Genomic DNA, 20,826 nt, shown 5'->3' with positions numbered 1-20,826 from the left:
GGCACCATGGGGGGTGGGCCGTGGTGCTGTGGAGGCGGGTGGCCGTGGTGGACGGGGTACGGCCCCATGCCGGAGGGGGGAGGGGGCCGCTGAAGGAGCTGCGGGGGGTGGTGGCTGAAGATAAAGTGCTTTGGTGCCTGCGGTCTGTGCAGGGTGTGCTGCCCGGGCCCCCCAGGCTGATGCAGCTGCTGGGGGTAGGTGTGGGCGAGGGCGTGCTGGGGGGCAGGGCTGTAGAGGGGCAGCGGTGAGGTGGGCTGGCGCCCGTGGGGGAAGGGCGGGTGCTGGGGGGCCGCCGTGGCCATCTGGTGGGCCCGTTTCTGCTGGCTGGGGCGGCCCAGGGTGTAGTGGTGGTGAGGCTGTGGGGTGGGGAAGGCTGGGACGGCTTGCTTTTGCGGGGGGGCTGAGAGCGGAGGTTGCTGGGAGTGGTGGTAGCGCTGCACCTGAGGCGGCAAGGGGTTGGACGGCAGCGCTAGGGGGGGCGGAGGCGGGGCTGGCTGTGGCGGCGGCGGTGGCTGCTGCGGGTAGGGGGGTGGGGGTTGAGCGGAAGGGCCGTGGCAGTACTGGGCGTGGAGGGCTTGCAGCTTGGACTGGCTGCCGTCGGGCAGGGAGGGGTGGATGTGGTGGGGATGGTGTGGAGGGAGGTGGTGGTGTGAGGAAGACGCGGAAGAGGACGAAGCCGAGGCCTGGCTGGGAGGCGTCTGGAAGGGCCCCTTCCCCCGCTTGCTGCCAAAGAGGGAACCCAGGAAAGAGGAGGAGTTTGAGGGGGGCCGAGGCTGGGGCTTGTACTCCTCGGGAGGAGGCGGCGGTGGCACTCTCTGGTGGGGACGTGGGCTGCTAATAATAGACCCCTGAAAGGAACAGCAAAGGCGGGCGGGGGGGGGGGGAAAGAGGGAGAGAAAAAGAGAGAAAAAGACAGACAGACAGAAAAAGAAAGGCCGGGCGTCAGACCATCGGCTGCGTAAAACCCTCCTGTCGCTGTGGACTGCCTTTAAGGTTCTGAATGGTCAAAGAAGACCACCGTTTGCCCCCGACGGTTGGCGTCAGCTAAAAGCAAGGCATGCTGTGAAAATCGGACCCGCTCTCCCCTGCCAAGGAGGCAAACACTGCCTCCTTTGAACCTCTGTTTGAACGCCATGAACAGAGACGGGGTGGGCAGAGGAGGGGGCAGATGCACAAGCAAAGAAAGAACAGAAAGGCTTGCAAGGCAGAGAGAGGAGGGAGGGAGGGGGCGACCCCTCTGCATGCGGCCCACCCTCCCCACACACACACCTGGCTCCAGCCCACTTACTTCAATGGTGCTGTCCAGGGATCCCACGCTGTTACGGCGGCCCCGCTTGCCTGCAACAGAGCAGGGGTTAGCGAGACCCTCCCCTTTGAAAAAGCCCTCCAGCTTGGATGAGGGGGGAAGGGGGGCCCTTGACCAAGGACAGGCAGCTTCTCTGCCCCATTCCCCCCAAAGCAGAGCAGCAGAGCAGAGGCAGAGTGAACAGAGAACAGAGAGGGGGGGACAGAGGGTCTTGTCCCTGTTCTATTTCGGGGTGAGACGGTGCGCAGGTGTTACTTTAGGTATGAAATTGCTGGAGACCAAGCATGCGCTTGTCCTGCCCACTCCAGAACCCGCTTCCTGGTGCAAACAAGTGGGTCACACGGAACAAGGAAGAGACCGTCCTGCCTGTAAGGAAGCAGGCGCCCCCCCCCCCCCCCGCCAGCTGAGACCAACTCTCACAATACCAAATTCTGGGGCTCTGCATTTTTTAGTCCAGTTTGAGAATTAAAATTAAATATTCTTACACCTACAAAGGAGAGCCAAAATAACAAGAGATGAGTGGATTGTGTGACTAGGGCTGTTTTCCCACTGCTTACCGGTCACGGAACATCGTGCCGAGCTCCCGGAACGACCGCGTCTTCCTGCCGGTCTCGTGCAAAATGGCGTCAGAAAGACGCTGTCATTCCGGGAGCTCGGCACGATGTTCCGTGACCGGTAAGCAGTGTGAAAACGGCCTTCGATTCCACTTCAGAAAAGTTTCTGCAGAATTTGAATGTTTCAAAATCTGGATCTACCTAAATCCTTCTGGGAAAGACCCAGTTTATACACTCATCGAAATCCAACTTTTCTTGGACTGCACTGCTTCGAGCTACAGGTGATGAGGGGCACTCTATCTATGCATGCTCCTGTTTGAAAGAATTCCCTGCAAAGAGAAAACAAACATGCCAGGAAGAAGAACTCGGCCCAGTCCTCCTGGCATGCTATTTTTCTAAGTGCAAGGTTGTTTGTTTGTTCTTGTTCGTCTGAAGTGGGACACTCAAACACACAAGGTAACATTTACAGCCTGAAGTGACCTAGAAGGGGCCTGGCCGCTTGATTCAGCCAAATGCTCAGGCTGGTCCAGAGGCTTCTGCAACTGCCCCAAGCTCCCAAATGGGGCCCAGAACAGGTGCTGAGATCAGCCAGCCAAGCACACGTGGAGGTCCTACGCAAGCTGGGAGGTCAAAGGACGCGCCCAATCTGCCTGCTTATATTAGAAGTCACTATTCATGCCAGACAAAACGAAGGAGCTCCACACATTGCCACAAATTCCAGTTTGTGCAACATTTTGCAGCGTCCCTCTGAAACTCAGGTTGTGTTTTTTAAAACTGACATCAACAGTGAAATGACCCTCCCCCCCGCCCTCGTGTCTACCAGACTCCTCCCCAGCCGTGCCCAGCCACGGGGCCGTGGAAAGATCTCGGAGTCCGGGCCCCCAGCCCCTCACCAGCATCAGAGAGGTCCCGCAGGGAGCTGCTGAGGGCGCCACGCTTCAGGCCTTCCCCCACTGTATAGGCATCCTCCAGGCTGCTCCGGGCCAGCGTCCCGTTCACCGTGTCCTTGGGCCCAGAGGAGGGGGAGGCGTTGGGGCGCATCACCCCTTTCTGCTTTTCCAGCTCCGCTGTGGGTGGGAATAAAAATGGACACAGGCACTGAGTGGCTTGGCTCACACGCTGGGCCTGTGCATTAGCTGAACCAAAGGAAGCCCAAATTCTATGCTTGGAAACGATCAGCAAAAATTGCAGACAGCAGCAGGATCCAATTTGAAATGCCCCAACACAGAGTCATACCCCCTGACCACTGGAGGACTGCCCTAACCCCTCCATTTGATTTCGTTAGCCTCCCAAAAGCCACATGCCACCCACCCCCCACTTCCAAATGCATGTCCCACAGTCAAGGTCACCTTGGATGGCATTGCAAGAGAACCGACCCGAGCATCACTTTCTTCTCAACCCTCCCTCCCACCTTGCCTTCTCTCTCTCACACACACACACACACACACACCCCAGCATCTGCCTCCTTCCAGACCTGCAGCCTTTCTATCTACGGCTGCTGGTGTTTCCAGAGCCTGGCAGTGCCTTTAAGAACCTGGGAGGTGCCCTGCTGGATCAGACCAGGGGTCCACCCAGACCAGCATCCCGTTGCATGCAGCAGCCAAGCAGTTGCCGCCCTGCAGGGCCAACGACGGGGTATAGAAACCAAGGCCTGCCCCTGGTGTTGTCTCCTAGCTCTGCGCTTTCAGAGGTGTCCTCTGCTTCTGAACACAGAGGTCCCCCCTTCCATTGTCATGGCTACTATCCATTGATGGACCGCTCCTCCAAAAACCTGTCTAATCCCCCTTTAAAGGCATCCACGCTCGTGGCCATCACTATGTCCACTGGCACTGAATTTTACAATAGAATTACTTGTTGAGTGAAGGGCTTCCTTTAGTCTGTCCTGCACCTATCGCTCAGCAATTTCATCGGCAGAAATGTAGACCTTCCCGACTAAATTTACCACGTCCACCATGTCCAACAGTCAGAGGAGGATGAATTTCTCACACCTAGCTGGAAAGCAAGGGCCTCTGGTACTTCTATCTGTGTGCGTGTTCCCACATTCTGCAGAGCCAGTTTGGTGTCGTGGTTAAGAGCAACAGGACTCTAATCTGGAAAACCAGGTTTGATTCCCCACTCCTCCGCTTGAAGCCAGCTGGGTGACCTTGGCTCAGTCACAGCTTCTAGAAGCTCTCTCAGCCCCACCCACCTCACAGGGGGATTGTCGTGGGGATAATAACGACATACTTTGTAAACTGCTCTGAGTGGGTGTTAAGTTGTCCTGAAGGGTGGTGTATAAATCAAATGTTGTTGTTGTTATAACCGTGCCCTGAATCTCAAAGCCCCCTATCTGTGGCAGCACCCAAGGCTGTAGGGTACAGACACGGGCACTTCCTCTCAAGGAACTGCATCTCCTTTTTGGCTTTGAGCCACCAGGCAGCAGAAAGCCTTCAGGTGCACCACCGACTTGTGTCATTCTCCTCTATCCAGGCTCCGTCTCCCAGGTTTCTGTTTTCTTTCAAAGCTTTGCTCACTATCTCCAGTTTCCTCAACAAGCTTCCAGCATGCCGAGTCGGTTGCCGTGTCCATCAGCAAGCGCACACAGCTTCCCCATTTTCTGTCCCTTTAACTCCCCCCCCCCCGGTGATCACTCACATTCCACACGGTACTTCTCCATCTCTTGGACTTCAGCAATGGATTCCCGCAGGTCGCTGGTAAATCGTAGCCGGTCCTGCAGACTGGGGGCGTTGAAGATGATCAAAACTTTCCTCTCCCCACCAGGGACCGCTGAGAGCAGCTTGATCCCAAACTGGTAATCTGGTTGAGAGAGACGGATGCCGGGGGTGACTGGAGCGATGACGGTGGATGTCGCAAAGGAGTGGCTCTGAGGGAAGGGGGTTCTGACCCCCAGACTGACGGAGCAGGGGCAGCGGAGAGGCCAGACCACAGGCAGGCAGGCAGGCCTGACTGAATGGGCCTCTCGCTCTGAGGGGCAAAGGGCACAGCACCATTAGGACCCAGAGAGGACACTGGGGCTGCCTGGGGTGGGGGCCTGGCCTGGGGTGGGGGGGGACAGCATGCCCCACAAGACTTCTGTGCCTACGGTTGGGTCACTCACAGGAATTCTGGAAGAGCTGCAACTGCATCTCAACAAGAGGGAAGCTCTGGCGAAAACTGTAGGTCACGAGGATCTTCTTCTTCTGGAATATCTTCGTCACCTAAAACATCACCAGGGAACAAGGAGAGATCAACAAGGAGCAGAAAGGACAGCGGGCGCTTCGCTCAGCCCAACACCCAGAAGTGCTGCTGACCTCTGGATGCTGGCTCCTGCTTCCCCTTCCTGGTCGAGAAGGGCTGAGCTCACAAGCTGGTCTCCTTCTTGCATCTTATTTTATATTCAAAGAGTTACCACTTAGCATGTAGAGGGCCGATTATGTTACGAGGCCCAAATGGGATCCTCCTGCCCAGAGGACAGCACGACCTACGCTGCCCGTCACGTACATCCTTCTTACGTCAGCTGACTACCAGCTCCTGGAGGTCAGGCCTCATTGCCACAGAAAGGAACTATGGGGTTTATCTGGCCTACACAATTCCCCCCCCCAACCCCCCCCCTCAAGATGTGGGATCTTGGTCATATGGACACAGATCTTGTTCTGTATGTATTAAATGGTTCTGAGGTCATCCAGTAGAATATTGTATGTTTTTCTCAAACTCAGTTTAGGAATCTCAGCTCCTGAACATGGAACACATGAAAATTATCTTGAAACCGCATTATGTTGAATCAGACCATTGGGCCATCCAGCCCAGTATTTTACTCTGATGAGGTGCCGCTCTACAAGGTCTGTAAGGTCTCCAGAAGGATATGGGTTTTCCCCAACATCTCGTGCCTGAGGTCCTTGAAATAGAGATGCCGGAAATTGAACTTGGCACCTTTTTTCATTTTTCCGGCTACCTTACCCTATTTGTAATACCTTACCCTATTATATTATATTCGCTTGCAGTATTGTAATAAACAGGGCTTTTTTTCTGGGGAAAGAGGTGGTGGAACTCAGTGGGTTGCCCTTGGAGAAAATGGTCACGTGGCCGGTGGCCCCGCCCCCTGATCTCCAGACAGAGCGTGCCTCCTTGTCCCACTCCCCTCTGTCTGGAGATCAGGGGGCGGGGCCACCGGCCACGTGACCATTTTCAAGTGGTGCTGGAACTCCGTTCCACCGCGTTCCTGCTGAAAAAAAGCCCTGGTAATAAACAACAATAATAATAAGCACGTAAAGCTGAGCCAGGGCCCTCCTCGCATTGTGTTAAACCAGCCTCAGTTTGCCAGGGGTTTCCTCATATATTTCATTCAGCCCATACCTTCACTGGGTTTACTGGCTAAATCCCCCTCCCCCTTTCTTTTCTTACGAAGTCCACTTCATACACCAACCAGTCTCCTGCACTGAGATACCCCCACCCACACCACAGGGACCATGCACTGCCCTGCGAGAGAAAATAAAGAGGACAGAGCAGAGAGCCAAGGGGCACGCTCCCTTCAAGGAATTCTGGGAACTGTAGTTTGGTGAAGCTGCTGAAATCCCCCCGCCCTCTGTCCTCTTGTCAGTTTCTGTTCTCCCCCCTTCTATTCCCAACCTCCCGAATATTCAGAAGGACAAACAGTCCTCCATACACAGGAGGAATTGTTTTGCTAAGTTCAATATTTTGTCCCTTTCTCCCCACTCCATTTCTCTCCACTAGGGCCCATTTATGTGGCCATCTTACAGTCGAAACACATGAGATGAAATACCTAGGTTCAACTTGTGTTCTCTTACCTAAAGGTTTGTCGGGAAGTGTAGGCGTCCTTGCAGCTTAAAGTTTAGCATTTACAGAGCAGCAGGGAGAAGTGCAGGTGTCCTTGCAGCTTAAAGTTTAGCATTTACAGAGCAGCAGAGAGGGATGTGCAGCCAGGCGTCGCTCTGCAGGGCCAGGCCAGGCGAGGGGAAGGGAAAATGCCGTGATGCACCTTGAGAGTGGGAGGAAAGGCGCCCCATGCCTGCACTTCCCTCCTTGCTGCTCTGTAAATGCTAAACTTTAAGCTGCAAGGACGCCTGCAGAGTGCTAAACTTTAAGCTGCAAGGACGCCTGCACTGAACAAGAGCATCAAAGCCAAAGAGCAATTGGCTGTCCGCTCATGCGCAGGCTCACTTGGTGGCCTTAGACAAGCCGCTGTTCTCGCCGCCCGATCCCCTCCATTTGCAGCAGGAGCATAACACTGGCTTGCCTTGCCCGAATGCACCTTCGCTATTCCTTCCTTACCACTAACAGGTCGTTGAAGAGGAAGACCTCCCTTTGGTGCAGCCCAAGGCGCTGGGGCCTGTTGGGGTCCGGTACCTCGTAAAGTTGGCAGCAGCAAACCAGGCGCCTGTGGGGCAGTGAGAGGACCTGGGTAGGGTAAACAGGAAGATCATGTTGGAAGAGGAACCAAAAAAAAGGGTGAACCCTGAGCCAGCCTGGACCCTTTTGTTTTCCCAAAGGCCTCTTCCACTCACCGGCTTTTTGCCCACAATCATGCGCTCGACTGCCTGGACCTGAGAGACATGGTCGTCGTTGGTGCGCAGCTCCCGACTCTGAATCCGCTGGTAAATCCCAACCAATAGATCACGGGGGATGTCCTCACCGTTATCCACCCCTGCGGAGGAAGCAAAAACGAAGAGGCTGTAGAGAGCAGAGAGCCCGTTCAATGACAAGACATTCATAACAAAACACTTCAGAGCGCTCCAAGGGTCGCATTCACTTTCAAGAGCCCTGCAAAGAAGGCCACTCATGTTAAAGGCAGGAAACAGAGACTGCGGAGATCCAGACTGGCTTGCTAGTCCGAGAGTTTGTAATGGAGCTGATCCCAGCAGAAGATGCGGATGGCCGTGGTTCTTTCCAGCATTCCCTTCAGCTGAGCAGCCCTTTCCAGCCCCGGGAAAGCTGATTCCCAGGAACACGTGGGTCAGCAGGCTGCAGTGGGGAGGGGGAAGGGGACAAAACTGCTGGCGGAAGGAAGAGGGGAGGGTGATTTTCCACCTTGCCTCCTCCCCACTGCAGCCTCCTGCCTGCCTGGGTATTAGACCAAGCGGATCCTGTCACTCAGGGAACAAACATTCTGGGGGTCAGAAAAGACTGCTATGGGGAAGGAGAGACAGGAAAAAAAATCCGCAATTCTTGCACCCATGGATTATGGGATCCAACACTGTATTTTCTCCCTGGTATCTCTGCTTCTGTTTTGTTCCTGTCCTGCCAAAAGAAATCAAATGATGGACTTTTTCTTCTTTGCAGCTAGTATCCGGTTCAATGAAACCCCCTAATCTTTCTTTAACATTTCCATTGATTTATTATGGAGGTCTTTTGGACAGCCAGACGGACACTCTCTCTCTCTCTCTGCTGGACTGGAAAAGTACCCTTTTGGTCCATCAAAGCTCAAACTACCTATCCCCCTGCCCTCCAGTGCAGCTCTCGTGTGGGTAGTCTGCTCCCCTAAGATCAACACACTGCGTTTTAGTTCCAGTGTTTCAACAACCAATGGGGATCCCAAGGAAAGTAAAAGATGGGCAGCGAGAACCCTTTAAGCTCAAGATTCTTGTTCACCTCTCAAGTTCTTGATGAAGTCATCTAGTTTCATTTTCCTCTCTGCCTTGACGCTGGGGCTGTACATGTCGGTATTAAGCAAGATGATGGCGAAAGCCAGGATGAAGATGGTATCTGGGTTCCGGAACTGACGCACCAAGGGAGCATTGCACACACAGTAGCGCTGGCTGCAAGGCAAGGCACAGAGAAAACCAGCATCAAGGCAAAACTGCCAGGAAACAGTAGAGATCCGAAAGACAGCCCAAGGCCTTATTTATTTATTTATTCCAAATATCTCTACGCCGCCTCTTCTGAGTCCTGCTTGGGATGGCTTACAATGAAAAAGCACAGTATAAAAACAAGCCGTTAAACATAAGCAGAATATAAAAGCTATCCATAAAACAGAACAGACCATTAAAAAGCTGATAAAGCCCCAATTAAAAGCCTGGGTAAGAAGGTGTGTTTTAGGCTGGAGCCCTAGAGGAAGGAAAGTAGGTGCCAAGCGAGCCGCAAGGAGGAGACCGTTCCAAAGGCAAGGTGCTACCCCCAAAAATGCCGTCTCTAGTCGCCATCCGCCTCGTCTCTGAAGATGTGGGCACAGAGGGGAGATCATAACTGGCAGGCTGCACAGGGTGGGAGGAGATAGTCCTTCGGGTCCCCTACCCCAAGTTGTTTCGGGCCTTTAAAAGGGAGAACCTGCCCGTCTAACTGTGCCCAGAAACAAATGGGCAGCCAGTGCAGACACTTCACCCTTGCATGCAGCCAGCTGTCCAGGGATCCCACGCTGCAGAGCTCTTCATGGCCCTGGCCCGACATACCTACAGGACCGCCTCCCTCCCTATGTCCCACCACAGCAGCTTCGCTCATCTGAACAGGGTCTCTTGCAGGTGCCAGCCTGCACATGGGTGAAATCAACAGCAGCCTGTAGACGGGCTTTCCCTGTGGTGGCCCCTGCCCTGTGGAACGGCCTGCCTAAGGAGGAGAGGAGAGCCCCCACGCTCCTGACTTTCTGCAAATGATGCAAACCTGAATTATTCCAAAAGGCTTTTTTTCTCAGATAGGAGGGCTGTATTGTAGGGAGGGGGAGGTCTCAGATGATTCGCTAATGAGTTAGGGACCAAAGACTTCACCAGCAAGTTGCTTTAAATGTATACTCCTATGTACTACCTGTGCTTCATGTTGTCTAATGTCAGTCCTAGAATTGATTATGTTCTGTTTCAGCAATTCTTCCAACTCTGTATTGCATCCTTCTCTGTCTTTGTAAACTTGTATTCATTTACCCCATGACATTGTTTATGGAAATGTTCTTTGTCCGGGGTCTGGGTCCCAGCCCCCAGACTTGGTAGGAGGGAACAGCGGGTCAGCCGGGCTGACGGGCAAACAGAGGGGGCAGCCAGCAGACAGCAGGTCAACTGGTCAGCCAGCTGACAGCAGGTCAACCGGTCTGACTGGCAGGCAGAGGGGGCAGCCGGGGAACAGCAGGTCAACCCCTCCCACAGGCAAATGGAGCCAGAACCTGCCGGTGCCAGGGGCAAGGGGCAAAAGCCCAGGGCCTCAGGAGGCAGGGGGAGACAGAGAGAGGCCAGCGAGTCCCACTCCCCTAGGGAGGGAAAGGGGGCTAGGCAAGGCGGAAGGGGGCAAGGGCAGAGGGATTGGGAGCCCAGCAGTCACCCACCCAAAGACCTTACCTGAGGAGGAGAAGCAGCAGCAGCCCCAACAACCCAAAGCCATGCCCCAGCTAGAAAATAGTAGCCTGGCCCAGGAGTTGCCAAAAGCCAAGCCACTCCAGGTGGGGCTATTGGAGGCACTCTGCAGGAAGCCCTGGGCAACCAGCCAAGGAGCCGCAGCTGGACCCACCTTCAGCCATCAGCTCTGCCAGGGAGGCTGGGCTGCTAGCCAGGGGACTGCAGCTGGACATGCCTTCAGCAATCAGCCAAGGCAGGGAGGCTGGGCAGCCAGAGAACAAGGCACAGCTGGTGCTGGTCAGTGGGGCCAGATCAGCTACCCCAGCTGCAACTGCTTGGTGCAGCCCAAGGCCAGGCTGGAAGAGGGGTGGGGCAGTAGAAGGAAGCCCTATAAAAGCTGGCTGGGAAGAGCCCTGTGGTGGTGGGTGTGAGTGAGGAGTGATGATGTGGAGTGAGAGCAGTAAGATGCAAGGGTGGAGGTTTGGAGGAGAGTTCTGGAAGGAGGAGATGAAGGAGGACGCAGAGGGTAAGCAGGCCAGGTTGAGCAGGCCAGCGAGTGGACTGAGAGGGAGTCTGGGTGAGGTATACCGCCCCTCCTTCCACAGAGCAGGGTCCTGCAGAATCCCTGGCCCCCCTGTGACGTCAGGAGCAGACCGCCCAGTGCCACGCCCAGCGGCAGCGGCGGCAAGCCCTGACAAGTTGGTGGCCCGTACGGGGAGAGACGTTCCAACGCAGGCACCAGTCAAGGGGCGGCCTCCCAAGGCCGCCGCCCCAGCGGAGCTTGGACCGTGGCTGGAGGAACGCCAGGATAGGATGTGGGGAAAGCTGGAGGCAGCCTACCCAGCCGCTCCAGTAGAACTAGCACAGACAGCGGAGCTGCAGAGGCAAGCCGGCGTGCTCACTGAGGCCTTGCCAAGGGTTTGCGCCCTCGTTTGGGAAAATAACCCACCGCCTGGCAAGCAGGTGCAGAGTCTATGCGCCACCGTGAAGATAGGCCGGCTGATCCTACAAGCCCTGTTGGACTCTGGGAGTGCAGTCTCAGCAATTCGGCCCCAGCTCCTCCCAGCTGCCACCCCAGTGTACCGCTGGATCCCGGTGACGGATGTGATGGGCCGCACCCAGCCGTACCCTACGGCCCTAATCACGATAGAGTACCTAGGGGTCCGCCACCAAATGGAAGTTGCCCAGTTAGCTCACCTACCCGTACCAATACTGCTGGGAAGAGATGCCCCAGGGTTCTTCAGGCTCCTCCAGCAGGCAGCGAAGAAATTGGGAAGAGACACCCCAGGGACCGCCGGGTCTCGGCTGAAGGCGGCAGGGGAAGTGACAGACCCACAAGTTGCCACTGCTCTGCAAGTGGAGGAGGCCAACGACCCGGGAGAGGGTCCCTCCACCAGGCCAGGGGCAGAACCACGGACTGGAGGCCCAGCTGGAACCCTGGCAGACCGCCCATTCCGTGATGCCCAAGGGGCAGATGAGTCCTTGCAGCGCTTGCGAGAGACAGCCGCTCGTGAGGAGGAGCAAGTGCGGGATGAACGGAGGTCCCAACGGCTCCCTCGCATCGAGAAGCAAGGAGGGGTCTGGGTTCGCATAGCTCGTGCCCCAAATGGCCAGGGGGAGGTCCGCCAACTACTTGTGCCAGCAGCCTATCGGGCGGAAGTCCTCCGCACGGCCCATGAGCATGCTTGGGCCGGGCACCTCGGGCACCACAAGACCCTGAGGAAGGTTCTTGAGCAATTCTTCTGGCCCTCCGTGAATGCAGACGTGAAGGCCCACTGCCGCTCGTGTCCCACCTGCCAGCGGGTGGCAGCCCGCCGCCCGCCGAAGGCCCCCCTCTCCCCGCTGCCCGTCATGGAGACGCCCTTCCAACGCATCGCAATGGACTTCATCGGACCGCTGCCACGCACACCCCGGGGCCATCGCTTTGCCCTGGTGATTGTGGACTATGCCACGCGGTTCCCCGAGGTCATCCCGCTGAAGACCATGCAGACCCCGGGGATGGTACGGGCCCTGTCCAAGTTTTTCGCGATGGTGGGGCTGCCAGATGAAATTTTGACGGATCGGGGGGGCCCGTTCCGTGCCACAGCCATGCGTCAGCTCTGCCGGAATTTGGGGATCCGGCAGGTGTTCACCTCGGCGTACCACCCTCAAACAGACGGGTTGGCAGAGCGGCTGAACCAGACCGTCAAGGAGGCCCTGAAGAAGATGACGCGGGACAAGCCTCACCAGTGGGACTTGTACATCGACCCGCTCATGTTCGCCCTCCGGGAGACCACGCAGGCCTCCACTGGCTTCAGCCCATTCGAGCTGCTATATGGGCGCAAGCCAAGGGGGATGCTCTCCCGGCTGACGGAACGCTGGGGGCCCCGGGCCAGCAGCCCCGCGCCCCCCATACAGGAGTACGTGAGCCGGCTCCGTGACCGGGTGCAACAGTCCCAAGCGGAGGCAAATCGCAGACTGACTCGCACCCAGTCAAAGCAAAAGGCCGCCTATGACCGGGGTGCGCGGATGAGGACTTTCCAGGCCGGAGAGAAGGTCCTCGTGCACCACTCGGTGTTCCCAAGAGAGGAAGGGGACCCATGGAGGGGTCCCTACCAGATTCGAAGGGTGCTGGGCCCCACCACCTACGAAGTCCAGTGTGGGGTCGGCCGGCGTCGGCGGAAGACCCTGCATGTGAACCTCCTAAAGCAGTGGCACGAGCGCCCAAAAGAGGAGTGCGGCGTGGCTGAGGACCCGCTAGAGCTCCCTGACAGTGTGCTGCCTTGGACCACTGATGCCCCGGAGTTTGAGGAGCCCAAGGTGGACCCTCAGCTCGACCCAGCTCAGAGGGCCCAGCTACAAGACCTCTGGGCTCGGATTCCCGGGGTCTTCTCCCGCAGGCCGGGCAGCACGAGCCTGATCCAACATGCCATTCCAACGGACCCGGGGCAGACAGCCCGGGCTACCTGGCGCCCCATCCCCAGGAAGCGGTGGGAGGCAGTGGAGAAGGAGACCGACGAGACGCTCAGGCTTGGGGTAATCGAGCCCTCGCGAAGCGCTTGGAGGAGCCCGATAGTCTTGGTGCCCAAGCCGGATGGGACCACCCGATTCTGCATCGACTATCGTGAACTGAATAAGGTGGCCCAGTTCGATGCATACCCCATGCCCCGAGCAGATGTGTTGGTAGACCACCTAGGGTCCGCCCGCTACCTGTCGGCCCTAGACTTGACGAAGGGCTACTGGCAAGTGCCCGTGCGGCCAGCGGACCGGGAGAAGACAGCCTTTGCCACCCCACGAGGCCTCTTCCAGTTCAAGAAGATGCCGTTTGGTCTACACGGGGCAGCTGCCACGTTTCAGCGGCTGGTGGACCAAGTGCTGGGAGAGTGCCGGGCGTATGCAATGGCGTACATAGATGACATCATCATCTTCAGCCCGGACTGGCCCACCCACCTCCAACACTTGGAAGCTGTCATGAGGGCCCTCCAGCGAGCCGGACTACGGGCTAACCCAAAGAAGAGCCACCTGGGGTTCCAGGAACTCCAGTACCTGGGCTTTGTGGTCGGGGGAGGCCGAGTTCGCCCACCACCAGACAAGGTGGCCTCAATAGCTGATGCCCCCCAGCCCCGGACCAAGAAGCAGATCCGACGTTTCCTGGGACTACTGGGGTATTACGGGCGGTTCATCCCCCACTTTGCCTCCCGAGCCGCCCCCCTGACAGACTGCTTAAAGAAGGGGCTGCCCAACCAAGTCCGGTGGACCCCAGCACTAGAAGCAGCTTTCAAGGACCTGCGGTCAGCCCTCTCTAATACCACAGCCCTGTGGAACCCGGACTTTGACCGACCCTTTACACTGGCCACAGACGCTTCTGACACCGGCCTTGGGGCAGTCCTGACTCAGGAACATGACGGAACCGACGTCCCCATCCTCTTCCTGAGTCGGAAGCTGCAGCCCGCAGAGAGGCGCTATGCAACAGTGGAGCGGGAGGCCCTAGCGGTCAAGTGGGCAGTGGGGGCCCTGCAATACTACCTGGCCAATAATCCCTTTGTCCTACTAACGGACCATGCGCCCCTGCAGTGGCTCCACCACATGAAGGCACACAACCCCCGTGTGCTGCGGTGGTACCTCTCCCTCCTCCCCTTCCGGTTCACCATCAAGTACCGCAAGGGGGCGCAGCATGTGGATGCGGACTTCATGTCCCGCATGTTTGAGTCTGACCCTGACCCCCACAACTCAAAGCTAAGCGGGGGGGTGTGTCCGGGGTCTGGGTCCCAGCCCCCAGACTTGGTAGGAGGGAACAGCGGGTCAGCCGGGCTGACGGGCAAACAGAGGGGGCAGCCAGCAGACAGCAGGTCAACTGGTCAGCCAGCTGACAGCAGGTCAACCGGTCTGACTGGCAGGCAGAGGGGGCAGCCGGGGAACAGCAGGTCAACCCCTCCCACAGGCAAATGGAGCCAGAACCTGCCGGTGCCAGGGGCAAGGGGCAAAAGCCCAGGGCCTCAGGAGGCAGGGGGAGACAGAGAGAGGCCAGCGAGTCCCACTCCCCTAGGGAGGGAAAGGGGGCTAGGCAAGGCGGAAGGGGGCAAGGGCAGAGGGATTGGGAGCCCAGCAGTCACCCACCCAAAGACCTTACCTGAGGAGGAGAAGCAGCAGCAGCCCCAACAACCCAAAGCCATGCCCCAGCTAGAAAATAGTAGCCTGGCCCAGGAGTTGCCAAAAGCCAAGCCACTCCAGGTGGGGCTATTGGAGGCACTCTGCAGGAAGCCCTGGGCAACCAGCCAAGGAGCCGCAGCTGGACCCACCTTCAGCCATCAGCTCTGCCAGGGAGGCTGGGCTGCTAGCCAGGGGACTGCAGCTGGACATGCCTTCAGCAATCAGCCAAGGCAGGGAGGCTGGGCAGCCAGAGAACAAGGCACAGCTGGTGCTGGTCAGTGGGGCCAGATCAGCTACCCCAGCTGCAACTGCTTGGTGCAGCCCAAGGCCAGGCTGGAAGAGGGGTGGGGCAGTAGAAGGAAGCCCTATAAAAGCTGGCTGGGAAGAGCCCTGTGGTGGTGGGTGTGAGTGAGGAGTGATGATGTGGAGTGAGAGCAGTAAGATGCAAGGGTGGAGGTTTGGAGGAGAGTTCTGGAAGGAGGAGATGAAGGAGGACGCAGAGGGTAAGCAGGCCAGGTTGAGCAGGCCAGCGAGTGGACTGAGAGGGAGTCTGGGTGAGGTATACCGCCCCTCCTTCCACAGAGCAGGGTCCTGCAGAATCCCTGGCCCCCCTGTGACGTCAGGAGCAGACCGCCCAGTGCCACGCCCAGCGGCAGCGGCGGCAAGCCCTGACATTCTTGACACTGTATGGAAATGCCTGCCCTTGTCCTTGCTACTGATTTACTAATCTCACAGTATGGAATTGGCCTTGAGTCTCAGTGAGAAAGGCGGACTATAAATGACATAAATAAATAAATTAAAATACCCCATGCTCTCTTCACCTTTATAGAAAGGAGCTATGGCTCAGTGTTAGACCATCGGCTTTGCCTGCAGAAGTCCCCAGGTTCAATATATAAAATATAAAGCAGCTTCATGTATTTATGACTTGAACTTCCCTTGACTGAACCTGCCATTGAACAGAGGGGTACCTGAGCAGCAGAAAAAAACCATGGAGTCCTGTGGTACCTTTGAGACTAACCACTGTATTGTGCTACATGCTGTTGTAGCTTATGCCACATCCATGGCTGCATTCACACAGTGAAGGTTTTTGATTTCCTGTCATCGCTGACGAGAATGCAGAGGCCTTCACACTGGAAACAGAGTAACTGTATGTTTTCTGTGCCATTTCTTCCATCGGCTGCGATTTTCTCTGCCACACCATCAGAGGGCTTTTAAAGTTCGTTTGCTTTTAGTACCGATTTTTAATTTGAAAACCTCCCTGTCCCTCCGGCAGCAGAGGAGGGCAAACGGTGACTGTGAGGGACTGATGGAATGAACATGATGCCGAGGTGTAAGAGAACAAAAACGTGCACCTTCCCTTCCCGATGGCTTGCTAATGTGCTTGGACTCGACTCTTTCTGGAAAGATTGTACCAAACCAGGCCTGAAAAAGAAGGCGTCAAGGATAGGGAAAGCCCGGAATGTGGATGATCCAAGGACACGTTGCACGAATGCTCAGAAAGCAAGCAAACTAAAAGCCTGCAGCAGCAGGGGGAAAACCTCCACGTAGATGGAATCCATGTTACTTACTGAACCAAATGGGCAAAATCCCTCAGATCTCACTCAGGAAAACTTAGGCCCCATCTCACACAGCAGGCCAGTGGGTGTACTCTTCGCGTGAGGGGACAAGAGAGAGACTGAGAATTTCTGTCTCTTGCAGTCAAGAATATTCTGTGTTGCCAGGTTCCTATGCGCATACATTGCACGGCACATATGGGCCTATCCACCCATTTTGGTGGCAGATGGATCGAGTGGGTGGGACACAAGCAAACGAGATCGATGTGCAGAGAAGCCCCAGTCACAACGACACACCGTGGGAGGAGGCCTGCATGGGCTCTCTCCAGGAACCCACCGTGTGTGAAGTCTACTCGGGAGGACCAGTTCACACAGCGGCCACCCCAAGCAGACTTCACACATGGCGGCTTGATGGAGCGGCAGCTTGGACAGATCTTGTTCCATCCCTAAAACGCAGGCTTCTGCTGCCTCAATTTACCTCAGGGTTGGGCACAGTAAGTAGAGGCGTTCTCACCCTTCAATCTTCCTTAAGTTTTGCTAGTTGGAGCTGTGTTCCCCCTCTCTGATATTATGCATTTTAAACACGTGAATGACAAAACCTTGCCCTACCCTGAGGCAATTTGAGGACATACAAGCCTTGAGATGTGTGATCCTTGTCGCATCGGTTCAAGCCCCGAATCTGTTGAGACCAGGCTCACACTGTGGCCTCTTCTTATCAAGGGCCTGAATACTTTCTTTGGCCTTCTCTTTGGGGAACCGTCCATGAACCAGCTGCAACCATCCATACAACTTGCTTCCCCCTCTCGCTGCAGCCTGGGGGGGGCGGCGGCGGGGGGGGGGGGCTGACCCTCAAGAACAGCGTAAGAGGCAAGGTGGAGATCTGCAATGGGAAGGGAGAATTGGCAGAAAGTGGCACTCTTCTTCCACAAGTGAAAATGGCATTGTGCTGGAGGAATGGCATTGTGAAAGACATGTCAATGCTTCTTTTATTTCTCGCCCCCCCCCCCCACTTCTGAGTGTCAGCCACTTCCTGAGTGACATGCACAGAACCTGAAGATGAAGAAGGGAAACCGCTTGTGCGCACCTCCACCTCAGGACTTATCAGCCATCACATGCTGCAGTGTCACAGTTCAAACTCCAACTGTGGTGCTGAACTAGATCCACTCAGTCCCCGCTTTGCCCACAAATTATTTCCACGTCTGCTCCAAGTCTTCCCCAAACCTACCAAGAAACCTTGGAAAGATGGAGATGCTCTGAACATACCTGAAGGCCTCTATGAGGCGCTCCACCTTCTGAGCTTCACCTTGCACCCGGATATGGGACTGGAACTTCCGCAAAGCGTCATCCAGGTCCATGCCGGAGAAGTCCATCTCATCGACCACACAGCTATCAGGGAGCAAACAGGAAAAGGACACACTTTGTGGCGGGGGAGAGAGTCCTCCACATTTCAAGCATCTCCTGCTCTCCCTGACCCTACGTCCCTCTCTAGGAACAGGCGCAAGGCCCATCTCTTGTGCCATGTTCAGAGGATCAAGAGATCATATTCAATAAGCTGCCTTTTGTTGCTGCTACTTGGCTGCAGAAGGAAAGGCTGGGAGGACCGCTCACCTCCAGGCAGAATATACGGTTAAGGGATTTTTCTGAGGACCTCTCCCCTAAAATCCTATGTGAGCATTATTGAAGCGGACCACCCACACAAGAGGCAAATTTGCCTCGGTAGGCAGACTCTTTCTCCTTAACTGTAGAGATTAAACTACACGTCAGCTCAATCTTGCAGTGAGGCGAGAAAGTTCCTTTCAAAACTGTAAACATTTTTCATTGTTATCATTCCATAACTAAGGTTTTAACCCTGAATGTGTTACTTCCCAGAAGCTTTTTGAATCCATAACAAAAGTATGACTTTGGCATTGAGGTATTTACATTACAGTGAGATCTTACTGGTCTGTCAATCAGCATCCCTGGAAGACGGTTCTTCAGGCCTTTGTTCAAGTCCTCCAGAGGAAACGCTTCTACAACCTCCCAGCAACTTATGCAGATTATAACTCGCCCTTAAAGTCAGGAACTTCTCCCAAGTATTTTTTCTTCCCACTCTGAGGAAGTCCAGACTCCTCTCTTCTTGTCTTTTTTTCCCTGTTTCCTCTGTTCTACCTTTCATCTTTGTCAGCATTTTAAAATTGTTACCCATCTTTCTTTTCTTCCAATGAGAAATGACCATACCTAATCTCTATAGACTCATTCTGGTGTTTTATGCACCGTCACTTTAAACCAGCCATTCCGAGCATTCGCTACGATCGACATGGACTAGGCATGGCTATCCTGCGTTCTGCACCATTGAAAGAGAAAGTATCGGTGTAGTTTCAGACTTTAGGGGGGAATTGCAATACACGTCATTTTTTTTAAAAAATTCGTGCATGCGTAGTAACGTTGCAACGTTACTACATCTGCTGTTCATCATTCCCCTCTCCTTCCAAGTGCTGACATTTGTTAATTTGACAGTCCTACTCCCGCCGAAATTGCTTTGGCAAGGATTGGCAGGGGACTTTTGGGCAGCGGAGGCTTCAGGCTTGGCAGCAGAGGCAGTTGTAGGCTTGGTGCACCCCCCACCCTTGTGGGCTGCCAGCGATAACACGCTTGATGCTATGCTGGCTGGCTGGGGCCAGTCTCCTAACCCCACTGCCTTTTGCCCATAATTTGCGTATTGGTTCGCCTGCAAATAGCACCAAGTCAGTGGGCAGCGCAGCTGATGTACACTCGGGAATCTCCATGGAAACCTTTTTGCCCCAGTAATGTAATGCTTCAGCATTTCAACTTCTACCTTAACACAAGTCAGGATAACATGGGACACAGAACAGATTCTGAAACACTGTAAAGTGACCGTGCATAAAACACCTCTGTGTTCTACCAGAGTTTTCCTGCCTCTATTTGGCTAGCATTAGCTAATAATAAAAGTTAGTATAAATACAGTACTTTTCCTAAATGCTCAAATCATTTTCACGTATGTTAGTTGCTTCCACACTAGCTGTTCAACTTGAAAGTGTTCTCATTGGTTCAGTCAGTTTTAATGGAGAATTCAGATGGCTCGGTTGGCCACTCATTGCACTCCAGTCTTTTCCAAGCTTATATGCCTGTCTTTTTTCCAGTCCTGATTTTCAGTGATTTTTAAAAACATAACACCCAATTTCAGTAACAGTGTGGGCAGTTAAAGCACTACTGAGTTTTCTCGGGGCTACTGTCCCTTTAAATTTTGCTCCATCCTGTCTACTTCCAGCTCAATTAAGCACTTCCTGTTTAAAGGAAGAGGGGAATCTAAAAGTACTCTGTGCAGTTCTGGAGGCCCCACTTCAAAAAGGAGGTGGACAAAATCGAGAGGGTGCAGAGGAGAGCGACGAAGATGATCAGGGGTCTGGAGACTGAGCCCTATGAGGAAAGGCTGAGGGCCTTGGGAATGTTTCGTTTGGAGAAGAGGAGATTGAGGGGGGACGTGATTGTTCTCTTTAAATAATTGAAAGGCTATCATTTGGAGGAAGGCAAGGAGCTGTTCCAGTTGGCAGCAGAGGATAGAACTCGAAGCAACGGGTTTAAATTACATGCAAAGGTATCAGCTGGATATTAGGAAAAACTTTTTCACGGTCAGAGTAGTTCAAAGGTGGAATCAGCTGCCTAGGGAGGTGGTGAGCTCCCCTTCAGTGGCAGTTTTCAAGAAGAGGCTGCATGAATATTTGTCAGGGATGCTTTAGGCTCATCCTGCATTGGGCAGGGGGTTGGACAAGAAGGTCTGTGTGGCCCCTTCCAACTCTGTGATTCTGTGGGTTGCTTTTCTGTTTGCAGTTAAAGCCCCTGCTCACTTTTTATTATTTTCCTTTTGAAACTGCACTATTACTTCAATTAGAAATAAAATAACAAGCAATTGCTTTGACTGCAAAGAGGAAAGCAACGCGGTCATTATTCCAGCACTCCTTGCAATAACAATGTATGGGAGGTTTGTCCTATCATCAGCAGGTTGGGGAGCTGGGTAGAGCTCAGAGAACAGGATCTTACAGGCAGCCACCCACAACTGAGCTATGATTGGAACCAGGGGCTTCCTGTATCATTAATCACGCTGTTAACCATTATCCTCACCAGCACAATTCCCGTCAGCTTTCTTGTTTAAAAAGAAAATATTAAAAACACATAAATGGTCTTAGGAATAGGTTGGATGATACAATTCAAGTCATGGGAGGAAATGATGCAGAATTCCTTACTCAAGGACGTCTCGATTGAACTGCTTTTGCCGGTTACCGAGAAATTCACCGATCATCTGCCGGCTCAGCCCCTTTCGCTCCAGTATGAAGCGTGCCACGCCCACCGGTGTGTCCGATAGGAATCCTCTCTCAATCAAGTACTGGATCCCCTTCTCAGGTTTCCTGCCGGTAGGATGAGGAAGAGTCTATATGCATATCTGAAATTGTTTTCATCTGGGACCTACGTCCCTCACGTCTGCAATATTTTGCAAAGAAACAGAAGCTAGAGCACCCGTTTCAAAGCAGCATGAAGTT

At 54.7% G+C, this 20,826-nt stretch overlaps 1 protein-coding gene across 4 annotated transcripts in view; it reads right to left on the bottom strand.

The window, feature by feature from the left end:
* Positions 1-363: 363 nt before the first annotated feature.
* IQSEC2 (IQ motif and Sec7 domain ArfGEF 2) overlaps positions 364-20,826 on the bottom strand; it is a 113,745-nt gene continuing 93,282 nt past the window's right edge. For all 4 annotated transcript variants that reach the window (XM_055003284.1, XM_055003287.1, XM_055003286.1 and 1 more), the window contains exons 5-13: positions 20,533-20,694; positions 17,555-17,677; positions 8,446-8,612; positions 7,362-7,501; positions 7,129-7,254; positions 4,958-5,057; positions 4,495-4,656; positions 2,754-2,927; positions 364-1,338 (exon numbers count right to left, since the gene is read on the bottom strand). In XM_055003284.1, the coding sequence (XP_054859259.1) occupies positions 989-1,338; positions 2,754-2,927; positions 4,495-4,656; positions 4,958-5,057; positions 7,129-7,254; positions 7,362-7,501; positions 8,446-8,612; positions 17,555-17,677; positions 20,533-20,694 (1,504 nt within the window). In that variant the 3' untranslated portion in view covers positions 364-988. The remainder of the gene's footprint in view (positions 1,339-2,753; positions 2,928-4,494; positions 4,657-4,957; positions 5,058-7,128; positions 7,255-7,361; positions 7,502-8,445; positions 8,613-17,554; positions 17,678-20,532; positions 20,695-20,826) is intronic.

This window comes from Eublepharis macularius, chromosome 19 (assembly GCF_028583425.1).
Source record: "Eublepharis macularius isolate TG4126 chromosome 19, MPM_Emac_v1.0, whole genome shotgun sequence".
In the NCBI taxonomy this organism is placed as follows: domain Eukaryota; kingdom Metazoa; phylum Chordata; class Lepidosauria; order Squamata; family Eublepharidae; genus Eublepharis; species Eublepharis macularius.
The sequence above is the reverse complement of the archived record's forward strand: the minus strand, read 5'-3'. Positions and strand labels throughout refer to the sequence as shown.